The sequence below is a fragment of the Pinus tabuliformis genome, chromosome 9, assembly GCF_031772625.1.
Source record: "Pinus tabuliformis cultivar Carrire ecotype Pingquan chromosome 9, CPIR1, whole genome shotgun sequence".
Lineage (NCBI taxonomy): Eukaryota > Viridiplantae > Streptophyta > Pinopsida > Pinales > Pinaceae > Pinus > Pinus tabuliformis.
This window is the reverse complement of record NC_142307.1, coordinates 1,214,615,446-1,214,637,917: the sequence shown is the minus strand read 5'-3', so window position 1 is coordinate 1,214,637,917 and position 22,472 is coordinate 1,214,615,446. Positions and strand designations below refer to the sequence as shown.

Here is a 22,472-nt window from a genome sequence, read left to right as displayed (position 1 = left end):
AGCTACAACAAGAGGAGTTACAGAAGTATAGTCATGATTCTGAACTTGTCTTTGTTCAGGACAATTCTTTGTTTGAGACACACTCCCATCAACAACCAAAAATTGATCAGATCATTGAGCCCCTCTCAGGAGCAGTTGTACATGCAGATGCAGAAATTCAGTTTGCACTTCCCAAGTCGGTCATCAGACCTTGGGAAGAGCTTGTCCACAATAATCACAGAATTGGTCTTGGATATGACAAGGACGTGTCCTTTCATATTCCAGATTACTCAAAGCCGATCCAGTTTCAGAGCGCTGGATTTCTTCATGACAATTTATCTTCAGCTGTTTCAGATTTTGTTCCTTTTCCACAATGACAACAACAAAATGTTAAATGCCAACATTGTGACCGAGTTGGCCATATGAAAGATCATTGTTTTGATCTTCATCCATTTAAGCACTGTCATAAAACCAATCATTCTTCAAACAAATGCTTCAAAAACAAGTCTCTTGCAAGATCAGAGATTCATCTTGGATGGATCGCTTCTTGGCAATGGGCTTCAACAACCAAGAAGATATTTCAGTCACATGTTAGAACTTGTTCTAGAGTATTGAACAGTCTTGCAGTTGAGTTTTCTCCATCATCTCACCTTATATTTGACAGTGGAGGAAGTGATGGTCATCACAAGCTTCAAAGCCACATCAAGCGAGCCTGAGCCACAACCTGTCATACCAGATTCAGAGTTGTAGCCAAAGACAAAGATGCCCCTGAGCATGCCTTCAGTTGGTGATGCCTCTTCAAAGAATTGTGGACACTTCCTCTAGCAGAAGACTTCAACTTCTTGCCGGTTTTGGAAGAGTTCCAGGAATTGCATTAAGCGTTCTAGAGTTGTTGGTCATCCTTAAACCATCACAGGTTGAGACCTCCCTTTTCAGATTGAGGTTCTCCCTTTTTATGTGGGGTGAGATCTTCCTTTTAAGGTTGAAGGTTTCCCTCTTCAAAACATCAGGAGCACTTCCTCTAGTAGAAGATCTTAGCTTCTTGCCATACTTGGAAGAGTTCCGGGAACTGCACTAAGCGTTCCAGACTCCAGTGTTGGTGGTCATTCTTAAACCACCTCCCTTGATACCAACATTTCAGAGAGCACATTCAACCTAGTGTTGCCATGCGTTTTTGCACGTTTTGTATTACAACTCTCTTCTTGGACTCATACATAACCCTTTCAGATTAGGGGGGGGGGATGTTGGACACCTAATCCTCTAGGGGTTGGTGTGGAAGCTGAAGAGCCAAAGGAGTCCAAGGGACCATTTGGAATGTGAAACCAAGGGTCATTCCTATGTATTATAAATATGTATCTTTGTGGATAAGAAAAAAAATCTAATGTTTATCTTTCATATTGCCTCCGCCATATATGTGTTTAACAAAGAAAAAGCATAGCTTGGCCACTTTCAATAGGAAACATACCACAAGATGCAAAATATGGTCGGGACATACAAATTTGCAAGTAGGAAAAAACCAAAACATGAGCTCTACCCCTTTTCCATGGCCATCACCCTAGTTCCTATGGGCTCTAGATGAACCCCCTTCCATCATTAAGGAACTCGTGGTTGTCCCAATCCTTGTTGGGCAATGAACTGCCCCACCTTAAAGGGGTATCCACTGCTATATATTACACAACATGCTCTCATCCCTTGGAGCCCTAAGCAGTTATGAAGAAAAATTAATCAAAGGCAAAAGGCATATGAAGAAGGGTGGAAAAACAAAGGCCAGGGTAACTCATGTACCACGATTTGCTCCCTCCCACACTCATATACCCAGATGTGGGCTTCCCCTTATTATAGCTACCCTTGTACCATAACATGTGATTTGGATGATTTCCTTAATTCCCACTCCATTCCCCCACTTTATCATTTGCCACCTACCACTTAAAGGATGTACCATGAACATGTCACCCCCTTTAAAGGATGAAACCACCTAATAAGATCCTTGGCTAACCCCCCTATTGTGCTTGGAGACACTTGCACATGCCAAAGTCCACTACGGAAGGGCATGCCACCATGAAATGCCCCATTGTTTCCATGATTTGTAAACTTTTTTATTTGATTATTTTAATGATTTGTTGTATTGGAGGGTAAGGGGACGCATTGGATCTTATGTAGGATTGTAAGTGGGTCTCCATTTGGGGCTTGGTCTCTCTATACAGGATCCTAGCCCTCTAGAGGGTCACATGGGCACTTGTAGGGTGAGCATTGAGAGCCATGGGCCTCCACCATAGCAGAGATTATTTCATGGATCCCCAACACCATCCATTGATTACTCGTGTTCCACCTTTTTGGATGAGGATGATGCACCTGGTTCACTATGCCCAACCGACTTCAAATTTGCACCATACACTTGGTGGATGTTGCAGGACCCAGAAGATGTCTCCCGCTATAGAGGGAGGGCTTATATCATCATCCTAGCTCTTACAGATGGTCTACATGCATTGTCGATCCACTTGGACACCCATGAGGATGTCCTTGTGCCCCCGCACCACTTGGGAGCACCATAGGTTCTTGCTTGGAAAACAAGGGGCCAACCCCTTGTCCACTATGTTGGGGGTCCAGTTTCACATCATGGCACCCTTTGGGCTTCATTAGGCCTCCTTAAAGGCCCAACGACTCACTTTATTGATCATTCGACCCTCTTGAGAGGCTTATTATTGGATTGTTGAGCTATCTTGGTGGGCTTGTCACCAAGGGTTGTTATTATTGCAAATTGTTTTATTATTTGGGGCTCAATTAGGCCATATTAGGCAAATTGAACTCCTTAGTGATTGTATAAATAGAAGTGAGATGATTCATTTTGATCATCATCACTTGGATTGGGTTATTAGCGCTTGTGAGATTTTCGTTATCCCTCTTGGAGGACAAGTTTGGATGATATGGATGAATTTTGATGTTTGGATCTCTCTCTCTCTTATCTTGGAGCTTCAATATTGGCATAATTTGATGATTGGATATACTCTTTTGTACATGTATTGCTCTTTTCATGCTTCTCCTTGTTATTTACTTTGTCACATGAATGTTGCTGGGATTTTCGCTACGCAAATCCGAAATTTACTACTTTCTTATACGAATTGGTGGAAATTTTGATCTTTTATAGCACTGCATCATGTCATGTGCCATGTATGAATGGGCGAATGTTCCTAGAGATAGTTTGTGTTAGCTACATCTCTATAAGTCCTTAATTATTGCAAATCGAAGTATAAAGTCTTTGAAGTAGCTGCTCTCAAAATCCACTCATGCAAATTAAGAAGGTTAAGAGTGATAAGTAGTCATTGGAAAATTGAATAGAACAACTTATCCAGAAAGAAGCATTGAAGTCTTTAGGAAAAAAAAGTCCAAGTTGAGGAGAAGGGAACATATACAGATATTGTTAATATCACGACTTAGAAAGATGCTAGTCCAATTAAAGTAAAGACACTCAAGTGCTGTAGTACAGATGATGGAAATTCTAAGTGAAGATCCGATGACCAACCAAGCAACATTAGTGTGCGAAGAAGAAATTATACCAAAAATAAACCAAGAAAATCCTACAAGCATGATAAGGGAAAGTCGTGCTACAAAGACACCTTATCGACATCCTAATCATAAGAGTAGATATTTTGACTAGTCAGTGTATCAACATTGCTTAGAAAAGACACATTTAAGTTATCTTGTAAAGAATATCAATACTAATAAGACTTGAAAATCCTATAAGCGTAATGTGTGGCAAAGGATTGAATTAGGATGATTAAATCATGTTATAGTTTGACAATCCTGCTGAATGCTTAAAAGTTCGTACCCTCTCACACCATTAACCATGACAAATAAAAAAACAAAGAATTAGGTGAAGATATTATAAGTGAAAGTAAAAATGTAAAGCCTTTTCATCAATATGCTTTGAGGACAAAGCATTCCTAAGGGTAAGGCTGTAGGTTTTAACCCTGTACAGAAATTACCTGCATACAAATTCTAGAAACAGAAAATAAACAATGGTGAGAGCATAAAACATAAAACAGATATACACAGAGATTTTCCCCTAGATCCCAAAACCGAGACTACTAGATTGATTTTTTTTATTATATTCCTTTCAATGTTACAATACATATATATACATGCCGAAGCATCCATAAACCCCAATCCATTGACTTTGGATTAGAACATAACCATAGTTCCTTTGACCAGATATACAAAATACCATGGGCAGAAAACTATTATGCACAAAACCATGTGCGAAATCCATGCACAAAAACGTAGGTAGGTCCGCCCACCTAATATAGGGTCCAAATTTTTTTCCTCAGGGCGCTGCCTCGGATCCCATGCAGAGGGGCTATTGCCCCCCTGCAAACCCCCCAACAGGAAGGGCTGCCACCCCCCTGTGACCCCTCTGCTGCGCCCAACTCAATGAAGGGGTATCTGACCGCCCCCCCCCTTGCTAACCCCTCGACTTCACGCCTGGGGCTAGTTGTGGAAAGAATATAACACACAACCAACATTCTCCCACTTGTTGTTTCCTTTCCACAAGGGGCCACATGAGAGCTTAGTCATTGGTCCAGCCCTGCGACACCCATTGTTTCTCTACACCAAGAAAACTTATTAGTGCTCACAAACTTCGTCAATTCATTTGCAGTATTCTTCAAAGTGTCCACCATTACCAACAACACCTTTTTGTCCTCAACCATATCCCTCACAAAGTGATACTGAACATCAATGTGCTTTGTCTTTGAATGATAAGCAGGGTTCTTTGCCAAGAAAATTGCATTTTGGCTGTCATAGTCTATCCTTATAGCTCGCTGTACTAACCCCATACTTGAACACAATCTCTACAACCAAACTGCTTCCTTGCTTGCATGAGTGACTGCCATGTATTCTGCCTCTGTATTTGAAAGTGCCACAACAGACTACCTCTTACTCATCCAACTGACTGCACCTCCAAATAGGTTAAACACATACCCTCTTGTAGATCTTCTCTGATCCAGATCTCCAACCCAGTCTGCATCAACAAAGGCACGGATGTCCAAAACTCTGTCCAGTCTTGGTCTTCCTTGGTAGCACAAACCATAATCACTAGTGCCATGCAAATACCTGAAAAGCCGCTTCACTGTTGTTCAATGCTCCTTCCTTGGTTTTGACATAAACCTGCTCAATACTCCCACTGCATGTGCAAGACCATTGCATACATCAGGCTACTGATTTCACTTGCATATGGAACACGGGACATGTCCTCTTCCTCTTCTTGTGTCTTGGGACACTGTTCAATAGATAACTTTACACCTACAGGAATAGGAACCTTCACCAGTTTACTATCCTGCATATTAAACCTCTGCAATTTTGTCTCGACATACTTCCTCTGGTTTAACGAGAGCATCCTCTTTGCCCGATCTTGTTTAATTTCCATGCCTAAAATATAGTTTGGAGCACCAATATCTTTCATGTCGAATTTGGAGGACAATTGGGTCTTCAATTCCTGGATAATTTCTTTGTTATTTCCAATCAACAACATATCATCTACAGACAAGACCAAATAAATAACATGGTCACCAATTAATTTAAAATACACACAGTGATCTACTTTGCTTCTGGTGAAGACAAGTCCCCTTATATATGTATCAAATTTCTGATACCACATCCTTGGTGACTGTTTTAACCCATACAGAGACTTTTTTAACCTGCATACCAGTTCTTTCTTACCCTTCACCGCAAAGCCTTCAGGTTTCTTCATGTAGATCTCTTCTTCGAGATCCTCGTGAAGAAATGCTGTCTTCACATCCATCTGTTCTACCTCAAAATCAAAAGCAGCAACAACAGAGAAAAATAATCTAATAGAAGCTACCTATGCAACAGGAGAAAAAATATCACCAAAATCAATTCTCGGCACCTGGGAATAACCTTTTTCTACCAATCGAGCTTTTATTTCTCCACCTTGCCTTCTTCATTCATTTTCTTCTTAAACACCCATTTGTTTCCAATGGGTTTCTTTCCAGTCGACAACTCCACCACATCCCAAGCCTCATTTTTGTCCAAAGATGCCATTTCATCAACCATGGCCTCTTTCTAGAGTTTGCCATCTTCTGAATCTGCTTCCTCCCTCACAGTTCTGGGATCATCATCAGTAATAGATAAGGCAAATTTTGAACAGAAAACAGATGGACTATACTTTTCTCGCTGCCTTCTTTCTCGAACTGATCTTCTCACAATTGGAGTTTGTGGCTCTTCATCTTCTGATTCCTCTTCTGCTGTAGAGTCTGATTCTTCTTCCTTTAGTTCAAACTCTATCTTCTCAGGTTCCTTTGGTAGGACTTCATGTTTAATAACATCTTTCACCTCTTTAAACACCACATCTCGACTATACAGAATATTCCTTGTTTCTGGGTTCCAAAACTTATAACCTTTCAAACCATCCTTATACCCAATAAAGATGCACCTTTCAGACTTACTATCCAACTTGGTTTTTTTCTCCTTTGGAACATGTACATATGCATCAAAGTGAAATACTCGCAGATGTGAAAGAGAGGGTTTTTTACCAGTCCATACCTCTTGTGGAGATTTATACTCCAACGCTGATGAAGGTGATCTATTGACTAGGTAACATGCAATCTCCACTGCCTTTGCCCAGAGTTCCTGTCCTAACCCAGCACCATTGAGCATGCTTCTTGCCTTTTCCATCAACGTCCTGTTCATTCTTTTTGCAACTTCGTTTTGCTGAGGTGTGTATGGAGTAGTCTTCTGCCGTGCTATAACACACTTTTTATAGAACTCTTCAAATTCCTTCTTGCAAAACTCTCTATCATTATCTGTCCTCAACACCTTTATCTTCTTCTCTGTCAGGTTTTCCACCAGAGCCTTAAATTCTTTAAACCAGTCAAAGACTTCAGATTTCTTACTGAGGAAATATATCCAAGTATTCCTTGAGAAGTCATCTATAAATGATACATAGTACACAGACTTACTCAGTGATGGAACCGACACAGGGCTAAACACATCACTGTGCACAAGCTCTAATATCCCTTTTGCCCTCTTAGCAGCAGAGGGGAAACTCATCCGATTCTACTTCCCATATACACATTGTTCACAGAAATCGAAATCCAGAGAGCAATTAGAGATAACTTCTACTGTACTTTTACCATGAAGTATTCGAAGGCCCTTCTCTCCAATATGTCCAAGCTTTTGATGCCATAGCATGGTCTTTTCTCCAGAGACCACTGGATTTTCTGCTCTAATTTCAGGAACCACAAAATTGTTGCACCCATCAATAACAGTGCTACCCAGAAGCTTGTATAGAGTTCCAATCCGAACTCCCCGCATCAATACCAATTCTCCTTGAATCATCTTGCAGGTATCTTTCTCGAACACTGTTTTAACCCCTGCATCATCCACATGCTCATAGAAATTAGATATTTAGCCAATGCAGGAATATGCAGAACACCCGGAAGTGTTCTAATCCTTCCACCTTGCAACTTCAGCTTGACTTTTCCGTGTCCGACGATTCTAGCCTTCCTGTCATCCCCTAAGAAGACATCACAACCATCATATTTCTCATACTCGCAGAACCACTCCCTATGGGGAGTGAAGTGAAAGGATGCACTTGAGTCAATCAACCATGCCTCATGATCTACATGTGTACTTGAAGAAGTCAAGTACACATCTCCACCTTCATCTGAGGTGGTTTTCGCCTCTAGTGAAGGAGCATCATCAGATCCCTCCTTTCTCAGGAGCTTTAGATCTACAATCCTTTTTGAAGTGCCTTTCCTTTCCGCATTTCCAGCACACTCTTACAGGTTTTCCTGGAGATTTAGATCTCCCTCTAGATTTAGAGGGAGATTTAGATCTCCCACTCGAGGACTTATTTTTGTTTATGTTCTAGGACTGTCCTCGTATAAACAATGCATCTCCATTCTAGGTCTCCATATTTTTCCCTCTCATCTCCTCCGACAACAAGGATGAGACTATTTCATCAAATTGCAAGGTAGTTGTATTGCTACCTATTGCAACAACTGGACTATCCCACGAATCTGGTAGAGAACACAACAAAATGATGCATAGATAGCAACTGACTTACCAAAGTATTAAAGGCGTTCAGATGCTCTGTCACAGAGTTTCCATTCTTCATCCTCAGGTTATACAACTTTTTCAGTAGGAACAATTTATTCACTAGAGACTTAGATTGGTACAAAGTCCCTAACAATGGCGAGAGCATAAAACATAAAAAAAGTATACATAGAGATTTTCCCCTTGATCCCAAAACCGGGACTACCAGATTGATTTTTTTTATTATATTTCTTTCATTGTTACAATCAATATATATATATATATATATATATATATATATACATGCCAAAGTATCCATAAATCCCAATCCATTAACCCTGGATTAGAACATAACCGTAGTTCCTTTGACCGGATCTACAAAATACCATGGGCAGAAAACTATCATGCTCAAAACCATGTACAAAACCATAGGCAGGTCCGCTCACCTAATATAGGGTCCAATTTTTTCTCTCGGGGTGCTCATTGCCCCCCCTCTAACCCCCCCGACTTCACACCTGGGGCTAGTCGTGGAAAGAATATAACACACACCCAACAAAAGCAATGTTGTAAACATAAATATGTACAAATAATAAATATTAATTCATAATTTATAATTAATGAAGAGACACATGAAAGGACACGTTTTAATGAAAAGACGTGACTTCATATGAAAGGGAACTCCCACCTAGTATTTGATAACGGGGCCCTTGTTTGTAATCATATTATATCATATCATTTTTACTCATACATTTTATGTATTATTTATTTATCTGATATATATATATATATATATATATTCCAAATATTTTGGATATTTTATTATTTTCTTGGAGGACGCACTTGCGAAAACACTTCTTTATCATGTCTTGAAGTTTGTTACATGTAACTAAGCATTCATTATTTCTATTATTGTTTGACTCATCTCATGAGTTGGTTATGTGAGAGAAAATTATTTAATACCTTTCCTTTGGGATAAGGATGTATCTATATAACTCCAAAATATAAAATGGATCTCAACAACTCATTGATACTTTTAGTAAGAAAGTTGTTAATTGTTATTCCTCAGAACTAATGGATCTAGGAAACAATTACTTGTTTATTCAAAGAGAGATGAAGCTCACTCTATTTAAAGAGTAGCTCTCTTTTTCATTTGATGCTTGGATTTGGGGGCTTTTCCTGTTGAGCTTTGTTGAATAACTTGAAGGCAATGGGAGGCTAGACACTTTTACTGTTGTCGCATATGTGCTTGCACTCTCTTGTTGAAGACTATGTTTGGGAATTATTTGCATCAAATGTAGGTGGATGGGTCAAAAATATAGGTAACACTATTTTTGATCAGGGAGATTGTTCCTTTATTTAGAAGAGCTAACGTGTGGTTCATTCCCCTCCGAGCCTTTGTGTTTTGATGCTGGAATTTGTCCATGTGTACTTTTCGTTTTAATTTGGGCTAGCTACATTTTTACGTATCCTTCAATAAACACCAATGTCTCAGGGTTCGCTGAACTTGAATCTTGAGGTTCGAAGTTTGGTGAACCTCAAAACAAAATTCAAATTTGACTTAGGTTTGGTTCATGTTCCCTCTTCAGACTTAGGCAAAATTTTGATTCAAATTTGCTCCTTGGACCTCCATACGCCCAAAAAATGTGTGGTTGAACAAAATGAATGAAATGTCACCTCAAATTGCTGGATTTAATGCTTAAGTTTCTAACTGAGGCCCAAATTTTATTTTGATTGGACAAATGTGTTTGAAAATCCAAAGGGCATGAAACCTGCATGGCCTATAGGATTTTGTGCTCTGTTAGTAGGGCCTTCACATCAACAAGAACCTGTGAAGCACATTTGCAGTGTTATGGGTTATTCTGAGGTCTACATGAATTACATGGAGAGAGCATCGAGTTACCAATTTTTCATGATAAATAATTTTTTTAGTTATTTGAAAATTTTGAAATATGTATGTGGATAAATCTGATAGCATATATATATGGATAAATATGAATTTGACTATATATATATATGTATGGTCGAATTCAATGGCGAATCTCATCCTAACTTTATCGAAATATTTGAATTTGAATAGAACTTAATTGTTTTCAAACCCAAACTTGAATGCTAAACATGTGACATAGTACAAGATTCAGGCAAGTTCCAAGTGCAAAAGGATGCTTGTGTTTTGACAATTATTCAATTACGAAATATTGTAGGAGGTCTGAGTTATTTACCAAATTGGCTTGACCCATTAAAGGGAAAGAGCGCTTATGCTCTATTGGATGAGTAAGACACACTTGAAATTATAATTACAATAGCAAATGCAAGCTTATGGTGGATGGCTAGTTATTTCAGTGAGTCTTATGCATGGAGTCAGGAAGTGTTGTCATATGTAAATACCTACCATGAAGAATGGCTTTTCTTATGTTGCAACGTTTTTTTTTTTCTTTATTCTTTTTGTGAAAATAGATCATACATTACATTACAAGTTGATATGCATAGGCTTTATGCCATATATGGTTATTCTTAAACAATCGGCAGTTCTTTCCTTATCATCAAATATAATTTAAAATTAAATATTTCTCTTATATGTTTTCCTGCATAATGTATTTCCTGGGGAAACCCACTGGGCACTTCCCCTCATTTCCAGGAGGCTACCTAGGGTAAACCAGATTTTGTAGAAGCTGGAAGCGTTGTCATCTCATACATTAATAGAAATGGGGTGGGGAGGATAACAATCCATCACACAACCACTCAGGCTAGAGTCAGTGAACTAAATATTTCTCTTATGTATCCCTTATCATGTGTTAAATGATTGACACATCTAAATGTCTACTTGGTTGATTGATGTTGCTGATATTCCATTTTTGGTCTATTGTGAGGATTGGCTTGTAACAGGACATTATAAAAAAATTTCAGATTCTGTTCTATAATGGCCACAGATAAAATTATAAGATGTGTAGCATTGTGAATTTATACTCGTCTTGGAAATATACTAGTCATGTATCAAATCATTGAGACATCTAAATGTCTGCTTAGATTATTGCTGTTGCTGATATTCCACTTTGCATATATTGTGATGATTAGTTTGTAACAGGCCATTAGAAGATAAATTTCAGATTCTGTTCTATAATGGTTGCAGATAAAAATATAAGATGCATGATATTATGAGTTTATACTCATCTTAGAAACATGCACTAATACACGGGGATCCGCTTTGTAGGTCTCTTCCGCAATGAAAGATCTGATTTGTCAATTTCTCTTCATGAGAAAGTTCAGCAGAGTCTCATATCTAGGTACTTGAACTGTTCTGATCCTTCTAGTGCTTTATTGTCTTGTAGAAATGCGTTCTTGCCATTCCATGTCATGTCTGCTCAATCTATATTATGTGTTAGCACTTGAATTTGGTTATCATTTTTCTTAAGATAAACGACAGGCTGGATGGAGAGGTGAATATATGCTGTAAAAGCATAATAAAGAAGTTTGAAGGAGCATCTCTTTTAATGGGTGGTTAAATTTTAGATGCTTTTGTCCTTTTGCTTTATGTATTGCTCGTTAATTATGATCTTTCATATTTGTCTGAGAAATCTTTGTGTTTGGTTTGTTCGTAGATCCTCTTTCTCTTGCTCCCTTGAGTGCTCCTATTGTTATGATGTACTTTTGATTAGTGATTATAAGTCTGAAGTGTTTAAGTGGTTGGATTCTAGATTGTTGAAGTTGACACCATAGAGATATGGCTTCAACATTGTACCAGAGGGAATGTGATCCATCCTTCCCTATGCAACACTGCTTTCACTGTTCAGGTCTGTTTCCGGTCTGAAACAAGGGTCTTCAGCACTTTTTTTAAACACTAGCAAATTTGTAGGCCTTTTTTCACTAGTGCCCTCCTTCGACAGTTTTTTGATATTTTCGGTGGAGTTGAGGGGATTCCTTGCCGAATTGTGCCCTTTTTAGTTTAGTGCTTGCATCTTTTCTCCTTTTCAGCACAAATACTGTATTTTTCATGGGAATGCAGGTCTGAAACTAGTTTTTTCAGTTTTGTTTGAAGACAGCAGTTTAAGGTCTTTTATCCTTTTCACCATCAGCACTGTCCTCTTTTTGGTGTATTTTGGCTTTTCCAGCAAATTTGAGGTATTTTTTTGCAGCTTGGTGCTCTTCTACAGCAGCATACCCTATTTTTTTCTCTGTTTCAGCCAAAATTTACTGCTATTTTTTGGACCAATACTGGTATTCTGTGGTTTTCTCCTGTTTTGCAGGTTTCTTGTGAGACTTTTTCTAGTAGCATTATTAATGGGGAGCCAGGAATTCAGAATTTAATTTTTAAGGCTTCTAGGGAATCTCTTTTAAGTTCTCTCCTATTTGATCTAGAGGATTGCTTGATGGCAACATTGTCTGGGTCTTTAGTTGATCTATGCGACTATTGACTAGTAGCATTTGCCCAAAGGGCTACAAAACTGGTTTGTTGGATCAACTTGTATCTAGTGTTTGAAATCCTTCGTGGACCTTTTAGTGGGTTTTCTTGATGTCTTTACGGAGGCTTTCTTTTGCTGGATTTGATGAATTGTTTCTTTGGTAGATCTGGCTGTACCAGATTCGGAAAATGATCTTCATGGTTTGGACTCCACATTATTTTGGGGACATCCTTCATATTTCGGGGGTTGGTACCTTTCTATTGGATATAGTGGTTGGTGATGTGAGGCCTCTTGTTAAAATTTGGGTACCAGAGGACAAGTGGTTCCCTAAGGCTTTGATCTTTGGCCCAGGGAAAAGTGTCCAAAATTTATTTTTACTTTTCTCCTAAAGTGTCTGTATAAGTGGTAAAGTCAATTTAATTTAAAAGTGACATTATAAGTGGTAAAGTTACATTTAATTTAAAAGTGACTTTATAAGTGGTAAAGTTACATTCTAATTTAAAAGGTGACTTTATTAAAGTCAATGAAGAATTAGAAAGTGAAAAAGTGACTATGGAAATAAAAGGCTAAGTGGGTCTTTATTTAAGTGGGTGAGTTAAAAAATAGAAAGTGAGGATTAAATGCACATTTATTCTCATCCCTAGATCTAAATGAATCTCAGCCATTAGATCTTAGGGTAACCCAAAAAGTTATTTAGAGAATAAAAGGAGAAGAGAAGAAGAAAATATCAATTCATTCTTTCATGAACATTTGAGAGAAAGAGAAGAGAGAGCAAGGAGAAAATTTCTGAGCAGTGAGGTAGTGAAGGTGAGCAGCAAGAAAACATTTCAACAAATCTGGGCAGCAACATTTATTGGCATGCATCCCAAGGCAGAATAGTACAGCAGGAGAAAGACACAGAGATCGAGGAAGAGGAACAACACAAAAATCGAGGAAGAAGAACAACAGTAGGGGCACATATTTCGAGGCAGCCGTACTGCTGAAATCCGTACGGTCCGTACAACAAGTTCTGGACATGTTTTTCGAGGCAGGCCACACAACATTTAATGCTGTTTTGTTGGAAAATTTCTGTTTTGGCTGTTCGCTGATTGGCACAATTTTCGAGCCGGAGTGCAAGCATGGAAATCGAGATAAGTTGTAATTTGTGGTTGCTGGAATTTTTACTGTGTATTTCAGTTTCTCTGTAAAAGCATGTTCAGAAATAAAGAAGAGCTCTCAAACTGGTTTTCCCCAAGAGTTGTAGGAGGTTTTTCCAAGGTCACATTGACAAAAACTCAATATTATTTTCTGTGTGTGGCTATCATAATTTTGCTGTGTTTTATTTCTGCAATTTTAGCAGTTGTGAAATCTCTAAATTTGTGTTTTCAGAAAAATAGTCATTTCTAGATTTTAGATTTTTTATCATGCTTGGATTTAAAACAAAATGCATGGAGTGATAAGGAAAACTGGTAACTGGAGTGGGGGTTGAAATTTCTTCATGGTATCAGAGCTTGGTTGGTTGAAAAGTGCAGTTTGGGACAACGGAGTTATTAGAATAATGCTACTTTAGTGATTAATGTTGTTTCTATTTCCTGTCTTATTAGCAGTTTCTTAGACAAAACTTGTTGTTTCTATTTCTTAGTAGAAACTTTCTGTTTCTATCTTTGTAAATACATTTGTATTATTTATTGAGCTTCATAGCTCATTGTAAATCAATTCAATACATTCATTGATTATGGTATTAGAGCACGGGTGTTTGTTCGAAATAATTTTTCATTTATGGTATCAGAGCACAGGTGTTTGTTCGAAATAATTTTTCATGTGTGAAAAATTTTGTGCTTCATTTCGAATTTTCGCTCTAGGTTTTGAATTTGTTGCATCATTGCAGATGCCATTGTTTCATCTGAGTGAGTGCTTTCTAGCTGTTTGAGTTGTTCTTAGGTGGTTTCGTGAGGTTTTCATTGGCCCAGACGCTGTTCGATTTTTTTTTTACCATGTGGATTTACGCTGTTCGTGGTGATTAGAGACTTCCAGAGTGACAGATCTGAAATCGGCAAAGCGGCCCTCTGCCTCCGCGTCCAACATCGGATTTGTGCCGCGAGTGTGGACTGTTGGTGACAATACCACGAATGTCATCACCACGAAACTGACGTTTTTTCATGGCGCCCGCTTCTGCAATCGGCTAAGAGGCCGCTGCTCGGGCTGAGAGACCAAGGCTCGAATCTTGGTCGATTTAGCAATTGACGACAAGGCACAGGAAAGACTGCTGCATCGGCAATTGATGGATGAGTATATAGACGATATTTCGTGCAGGCAAGGAACGTTGAATCTGGTTAACTATACCCGACGTCGCATTGACTGTTCGACGCTGAAGGTCAAGGAGCTGAATCCCTGAGATTTGCCAGTTTCCCGGTCGCGTATAATCTTTGACTTCTATCGTTGGTGGCCCAAACAAAACTCCCGACGAAGCAACGATATTCGACCTTGGCTGAAGCACAGGAGCCTGGACAAATCAAGAAGCCTGTTAACTTGGAACGAAGTTCGTCTGGAACACTTCCAATTTTTTTTGTTGTTCCAGTTTCTGTTCTGGAACAAATGGACAAAGACTGTTCCAGTTTTTGTTCCTGTCATTTTCCAGTTTTTGTTTCGGACGATTGTTCCGCAGAAGCACAGGGAAAAGAGTCTTTGCGGAGGCTATATTCATTGCGGAACATCGAACCTGCTTCTGTTGTGGCATAGCTCTACCCGAAAATAGCGTTTGGAAGACGCTTTCCTCACAACGTTGGCTGTTGGTGAAAAACACAAGTGCTCAACGTCAAGTTGTCACCTATCATGGCAGCAATCTAAAGGAGATCAAATCTCGTCAAATCTGGAAACTGGACGTAACAGCACGAGGGCTCATATCCACTATTCTGGTGGGTCACATATTTTTTGGGACAGTCAACATAAATTTTGGTATGTTATATAACTTGTTTTTTGCATAGTGCAGTCATTGTGGAGACCACGAATTGCTGGTAACCTGCCCGTATCAATTTCTCAATATATGTTTTTTTTATTCTTCAAGAAAACATAGATTTTTTGCATACACCAACATCTGTCAGATTCTGTCCGGATTAGCCGGATCTCCTTTATTGCTTTCTTGGGGCACATATTTCGAGGCAGCCGTACTGCTGAAATCCGTACGGTCAGTACAACAAGTTCTGGACATGTTTTTCGAGGCAGGCCACACAACATTTAATGCTGTTTTGTTGGAAAATTTCTGTTTTGGCTGTTCGCTGATTGGCACAATTTTCGAGCCGGAGTGCAAGCATGGAAATCGAGATAAGTTGTAATTTGTGGTTGCTGGAATTTTTACTGTGTATTTCAGTTTCTCTGTAAAAGCGTGTTCAGAAATAAAGAAGAGCTCTCAAACTGGTTTTCCCCAAGAGTTGTAGGAGGTTTTTCCAAGGTCACATTGACAAAAACTCAATATTATTTTCTGTGTGTGGCTATCATAATTTTGCTGTGTTTTATTTCTGCAATTTTAGCAGTTGTGAAATCTCTAAATTTGTGTTTTCAGAAAAATAGTCATTTCTAGATTTTAGATTTTTATCATGCTTGGATTTAAAACAAAATGCATGGAGTGATAAGGAAAACTGATAACTGGAGTGGGGGTTGAAATTTCTTCATGGTATCAGAGCTTGGTTGGTTGAAAAGTGCAGTTTGGGACAACGGAGTTATTAGAATAATGCTACTTTAGTGATTAATGTTGTTTCTATTTCCTGTCTTATTAGCAGTTTCTTAGACAAAACTTGTTGTTTCTATTTCTTAGTAGAAACTTTCTGTTTCTATCTTTGTAAATACATTTGTATTATTTATTGAGCTTCATAGCTCATTGTAAATCAATTCGATACATTCATTGATTATGGTATCAGAGCATGGGTGTTTGTTCGAAATAATTTTTCATTTATGGTATCAGAGCACGGGTGTTTGTTCGAAATAATTTTTCATTTGTGTGAAAAATTTTGTGCTTCATTTCGAATTTTCGCTCTAGGTTTTGAATTTGTTGCATCATTGCAGATGCCATTATTTCATCTGAGTGAGTGCTTTCTAGCTGTTTGAGTTGTTCTTAGGTGGTTTCGTGAGGTTTTCATTGGCCCAGACGCTGTTCGATTTTTTTTTTACCATGTGGATTTACGCTGTTCGTGGTGATTAGAGACTTCTAGAGTGACATATCTGAAATCGGCAAAGCGGCCCTCTGCCTCCGCGTCCAACATCAGATCTGTGCCGCGAGTGTGGATTGTTGGTGACAATACCACGAATGTCGTCACCACGAAACTGACGGTTTTTCATGGCGCTCGCTTCTGCAATCGGCTAAGAGGCCGCTGCTCGGGCTGAGAGACCAAGGCTCGAATCTTGGTCGATTTAGCAATTGACGACAAGGCACAGGAAAGACTGCTGCATCGGCAATTGATGGATGAGTATATAGACGATATTTCGTGCAGGCAAGGAACGTTGAATCTGGTTAACTATACCCGACGTCGCATTGACTGTTCGACGCTGAAGGTCAAGGAGCTGAATCCCTGAGATCTGCCAGTTTCTCGGTCGCGTATAATCTTTGACTTCTATCGTCGGTGGCCCAAACAAAACTCCCGACGAAGCAACGATATTCGACCTTGGCTGAAGCACAGGAGCCTGGACAAATCAAGAAGCCTGTTAACTTGGAACGAAGTTCGTCCGGAACACTTCCAATTTTTTTTGTTGTTCCAGTTTCTGTTTTGGAACAAATGGACAAAGACTGTTCCAGTTTTTGTTCCTGTCATTTTCCAGTTTTTGTTTCGGACGATTGTTCCGCAAAAGCACGGGGAAAAGAGTCTTTGCGGAGGCTATATTCATTGCGGAACATTGAGCCTGCTTCTGTTGTGGCATAGCTCTGCCCGAAAATAGCGTTTGGAAGACGCTTTCCTCACAACGTTGGCTGTTGGTGAAAAACACGAGTGCTCAGCGTCAAGTAGTCACCTATCATGGCAGCAATCTAAAGGAGATCAAATCTCGTCAAATCTGGAAACTGGACGTAACAGCACGAGGGCTCATATCCACTATTCTGGTGGGTCACATATTTTTTGGGACAGTCAACATAAATTTCGGTATGTTATATAACTTGTTTTTTGCATAGTGCAGTCATTGTGGAGACCACGAATTGCTGGTAACCTGCCCGTATCAATTTCTCAATATATGTTTTTTTTATTCTTCAAGAAAACATAGATTTTTTGCATACACCAACATCTGTCAGATTCTGTCCGGATTAGCCGGATCTCCTTTATTGCTTTCTTGGGAAACGTGCAGATGGCCTCACTAACTAATCTAATGTTGGAAGGTGGTTAGCGCTTTAATGGCACAAATTATAACATCTGGAAACAAAGAATGTTGACCATTTTTGAATATAGGCGTCTTGACCAACTCGTTCTAAACAAAGAGCTCTGCCCTGGTACAACTGGCACCGATCAAGATAAGTTTGATGATCGAAATCGAGAGGCCATTATGCTTCTCAAGCTCTCTGTGACTGATGATCAGTTACTGCAGATTCCTTCTGGCAAGACAACTGCCGAGATTTGGCAACATTTGAAGGAACTGCACGAGACATTTGACAAGAGTAGAGCTTTCTTTCTCAAAAATCAGTGGTTCTCCATCATGATGGACGAACATATGCCTTTACAGGAACATCTTAACAAGATTAAAGACATTCGAGATCAGCTTGAAGCCATTGGTCGAACCATGGAGGAAGAAGATATGGTAGTCATCACTCTGAAAAGTCTACCAAAATCTTATGAGCACTTCATAGAAACACTCTACATTACCTCCACTAATGTTGATCTGAAGTTTCCGGAGTTATGCAACAAACTCATGTAGCAGGATTGTTGGAAACAACAATTTGGTAGTGGTGCTTCATCAACGTCCTCAGAAAATGCTTTTGCTGCCAAATATCAGTCCTCTCATTCTTTTCAGCAGAAAGGTTCTTCTCAGTCTTTTGATCTCGCTAAAAAGAAAAATGTGCAGTGTAATTACTGTCACAAGTTCGGTCACATGAAGAAAGATTGCTGACAGAGGATTGCTTCTGAACAGAAGAAACAGGGAGGGTCCCATCAGACAACGAATGTTGCAGAACATTCCGAGCAGACAGAATCTGCCTTTTATGCCTTTATGGCTAAAATGTCTTTAGATCATGTGCCGTCTTTTTCCTGGTACATTGACTCTGGTGCATCACGCAATTTCTCTCACAGGCGTGACTGGTTTATTGACTTCTCACCTTTCAGTGATTCAGTAGTATTTGACGGAGGTGAAGAGTACACAGTGGTTGGCAAAGGTACAGTTCAAATTCAGTCTAGTGGGCGCACACTCATCTTCCTGAATGTGTACTATGTTCCTGGTTGGAAATTAATCTGCTGTCAGCCAGATTATGAGGAACTCTCCTCAGCTTGATGTAGTGTTCAGTGCGCACAAGTGCTCCATTATCGACAGGGACACTAGTCTTACGGTTGCTGTTGGCCTAGAGGATCATGGTCTATACATGCTTCTTGACACTAAAGATTCTCCAGAAGTAGCTCTAGCAACTCGTGTTTCTCCCATCAACACTCTGTGGCATCAACGATATGGGCATCTAAACATGCAGTATCTCTCTCAGCTCTCTCGAGAGGGACTTGTGTCAGGGTTACTTGATATTCAGACTCAGTAGTTGGGAGTATGCGGCGCTTGTCAAGCTAGCAAGCAACATTGGTCTTCATTCAAGGATGGAGAATCTTGGTGTGCATCTAAGGTACTCTAGTTAGTTCATGCTGATATTTGTGGTCCTATGAATACACCTTCTATTACTGGTTGCAAATATTTTTGCTTATTGTAGATGATTTCAGTAGAAAGACGTGGGTGTATTTTCTAAAATATAAATCTGATGTATTTAGTATCTTTCAGAAGTTCAAATCCTTAGTTGAAACAGAGTCTGGCTGTAATATCATAACTCTTAGGACAGATAACGGGGGGGGGGGGGGGGGGGGCGGCGGCGGGGGGGATTTTGTTCTTCTGCTTTCTCCAACTTCTGTGATACTCATGGCATCAAACGCCAGTTAACTACACCCTACACTCCTCAGCAGAACAATGTTGTCGAACGTCACAACCGTACGGTTGTTGAAATGGCTCGTTCCATGTTACAACAAAGGAGTGTTCCGAACAAATTCTGGGCTTAAGCAGTATTTACTGCTGTCTATCTTCTTAACCGATCGCCTACTTAGGCTGTTAAGGGGAAGACTCCCGAAGAGTTTTGGTTTGGCTACAAGCCTAAGATCAGTCACCTCAAAGTATTTGGCTCGGTTGCATATGTTTGGATTCTAGTTGCTAAGCGCTCTAAGTTGGATTCCAAAAGCCAGAAACTCATGATAATAGATATAGCCAATGGTCATCTTAGCTTCAGTCGGGACGTAGTATTTGATGAAGACAGAGGATTATTTTAGTCTCCTCCTTTTGAGCAATGTTCTGAGGATCAACCTCACAGTGTTCTTCTTCTGGTAGGTCCACCTGATGGGAGGGATGATGCAGCATCAGTATTTGATGATACACTATCTAAGCTTCCTCCGGAAAATAACCCTCCTCTTGCTGCTCCTATTGTTCTTGAGCCTTCTCCGCCTCCTCCTGATATTGGTTCCTCTACTCTCCGACCTAAATGGTGGGCTAAAACCATTGGTGATCTCCGGGATAATGAGCTCCTTGAAGGTATAACTTCTAGACATAAGAACAAACAACAATCTACAATAAATTTTGCTCTTATGGCGAACCTGCACAGTATTTTTGAGCCTCAAACCTATTCAGAGGCTAAGGGTACACCTGAGTGGGAACAGGCTATGGAAGCTAAATTCTAGAGTCTTCAAAAGAATCACACTTGGACCCTTTCCGATCTTCCTACAGGGAAAAAGCCCATTAGCTGCAAATGGGTGTATAAAGTGAAATACAAAGCTGACGGAACCCTAGACAAGTATATAAAGCTCGCCTTGTTGCTCGAGGGTTCTCATAGAAGGAAGGCATTGACTACGAGGAGACCTTTGCTCCTACAGCGAAGATGAGTACCATACGGCTTGTCCTTGCCTTAGCAGCTCAGTGCAATTGGAAAGTCCATCAGATGGATGTAAAGAGTGCTTTTTTGAATGGTGACTTACAAGAAGAAGTCTACATGACGCAACCTCCAGGATTCAAGGTTGCCGGTCATGAACAGAAATTCTGTAGATTAGTCAAAGCACTATATGGTCTGAAACAAGCTCCTCGGGCTTGATACATGAAAATTGATCAGTACCTCACAGATCATGGTTTTCAGCAGAGTCCATCTGATGCAAACCTGTATATCAAGCATATTGGTGATGATATTCTGTTTGTGGTTGTCTATGTGGATGACCTTATTATTACTGGCAGCTCAGCACATTTGATCCATGGGATCAAACAGGAGCTGTGCAACACTTTTGATATGACAGATTTAGGACTTCTTCATTACTGTTGGGGGGTTGAAGTCTGGCAGACTGAGAACAACATCTTTCTCTCTCAGTGCAAGTATGCCAGAAATCTTGTGGACAGATTCAGAATGCAGGATTGCAAACTTGCCACGATTCCTATGGAACCAGGGCTCAAACTTTCAGCTCAGTCATCCTCACCCCTTGTGGATGAAACTTTATTCAGGCAATTAGTGGGCAGCCTCATCTACCTTACTGCCACTAGACTTGACATCAGTTTTGCAGTGAGCTACATTTCACGCTTCATGTCAGCTCCTAAGGCTGATCATTGGATAGCCGCAAAGCGTGTGCTGCGTTATGTGCATGGCACTCTTGATTATGGACTTCTGTACACTCGAAGTTCCGATCCTATACTCAATGGTTACACGGATTTTGACTGGGTCGGTTCGGTTGATGACCATAAATCTATAGCTGGTTATGTGTTTAGTCTGGGATCCGGTGCTGTCACATGGACTAGTAAGAAGTAGCAGGAAGTGGTTCTTTCCTCAACAGAAGCAGAGTATCGGGGAGCAATTAAGGCATCTTGTGAGGCATTTTGGCTTCGACGTATGCTTGCGGATATGCATGTTTCCTAGGCCGGTCCTACTCCTTTGTTCTGTGATAATCAAGGAGTGCTCAAACTTGCCAAGAATCCAGTCTTCCATGAACGAACAAAGCATGTGGAAACCCATTGTCACTACATACGACAACTTGTTGAAGACGGATCCATTCAGTTGTTATATGTTCCCACAACGGACCAGCCAGCAGACATTCTCATCAAGCCCCTTGGTTCTGATAAATTTGTAAAATTCAAAGGGTCTCTAGGCGTTGTAAATAGATTGAGCATTAAGGGAGGGTATTAGAATAATTCTACTTTAGTGATTAATGTTGTTTCTATTTTCTGTCTTATTAGCAGTTTCTTGGACGAAACTTGCTGTTTCTATTTCTTATTAGAAACTTGCTGTTTCTATCTATGTAAATACATTTGTATTATTTATTGAGCTTCATAGCTCATTGTAAATCGATTCAATACATTCATTGATTAGAAGTGAAAATTATAGCAAGCTGATTTTTACACAGAAAACATAAACCTTTACCACAGATTTGAAAATTTTAGTTTGGTAGGACAGTGAAACATGTCTTTTTGGGTTTGAGAGTTGAAGACAGGTTGGATGGGCAGGACAACTACAGTGCATGGAAGGAGAGAATCCAGAGCATTTTTGAGGAAGTAGAAGTCTGGGGCATTATGGTAAATACCACACAGAACCCAGTAATAGTACCTGTTGACCCTGTACAGTTGGCAGAGTTTAACAAAAAGAATGCTAAGGCAAAAAGATTGATTCTGGAAGGAATCAAAGATCATGTCATTCCTCATGTGAGAGGAAAGACTTATGCACATGTTCTGTGGACAACCTTGGCCAGTCTTTTCCAGAGCTCAAATGAAAACAGAAAAATGGTCCTAAAGGAGAAATTGAAGGCCATTAAAATGACCTGATAGTGCTACAACATACCTCACAAAGATCACTTCAGTGAGAGATGAGTTGGCAGCCGTAGGTGAGAT

At 39.8% G+C, this 22,472-nt stretch overlaps 1 protein-coding gene across 1 annotated transcript in view; it reads left to right on the top strand.

Moving 5' to 3' along the window:
- LOC149152908 (ATP-dependent Clp protease proteolytic subunit-related protein 2, chloroplastic-like) overlaps positions 1–22,472 on the top strand; it is a 147,005-nt gene that overhangs the window by 39,093 nt on the left and 85,440 nt on the right. The window contains exon 3 of the mRNA XM_089440624.1: positions 11,240–11,312. Within this exon, the coding sequence (XP_089296750.1) occupies positions 11,240–11,312 (73 nt within the window). The remainder of the gene's footprint in view (positions 1–11,239; positions 11,313–22,472) is intronic.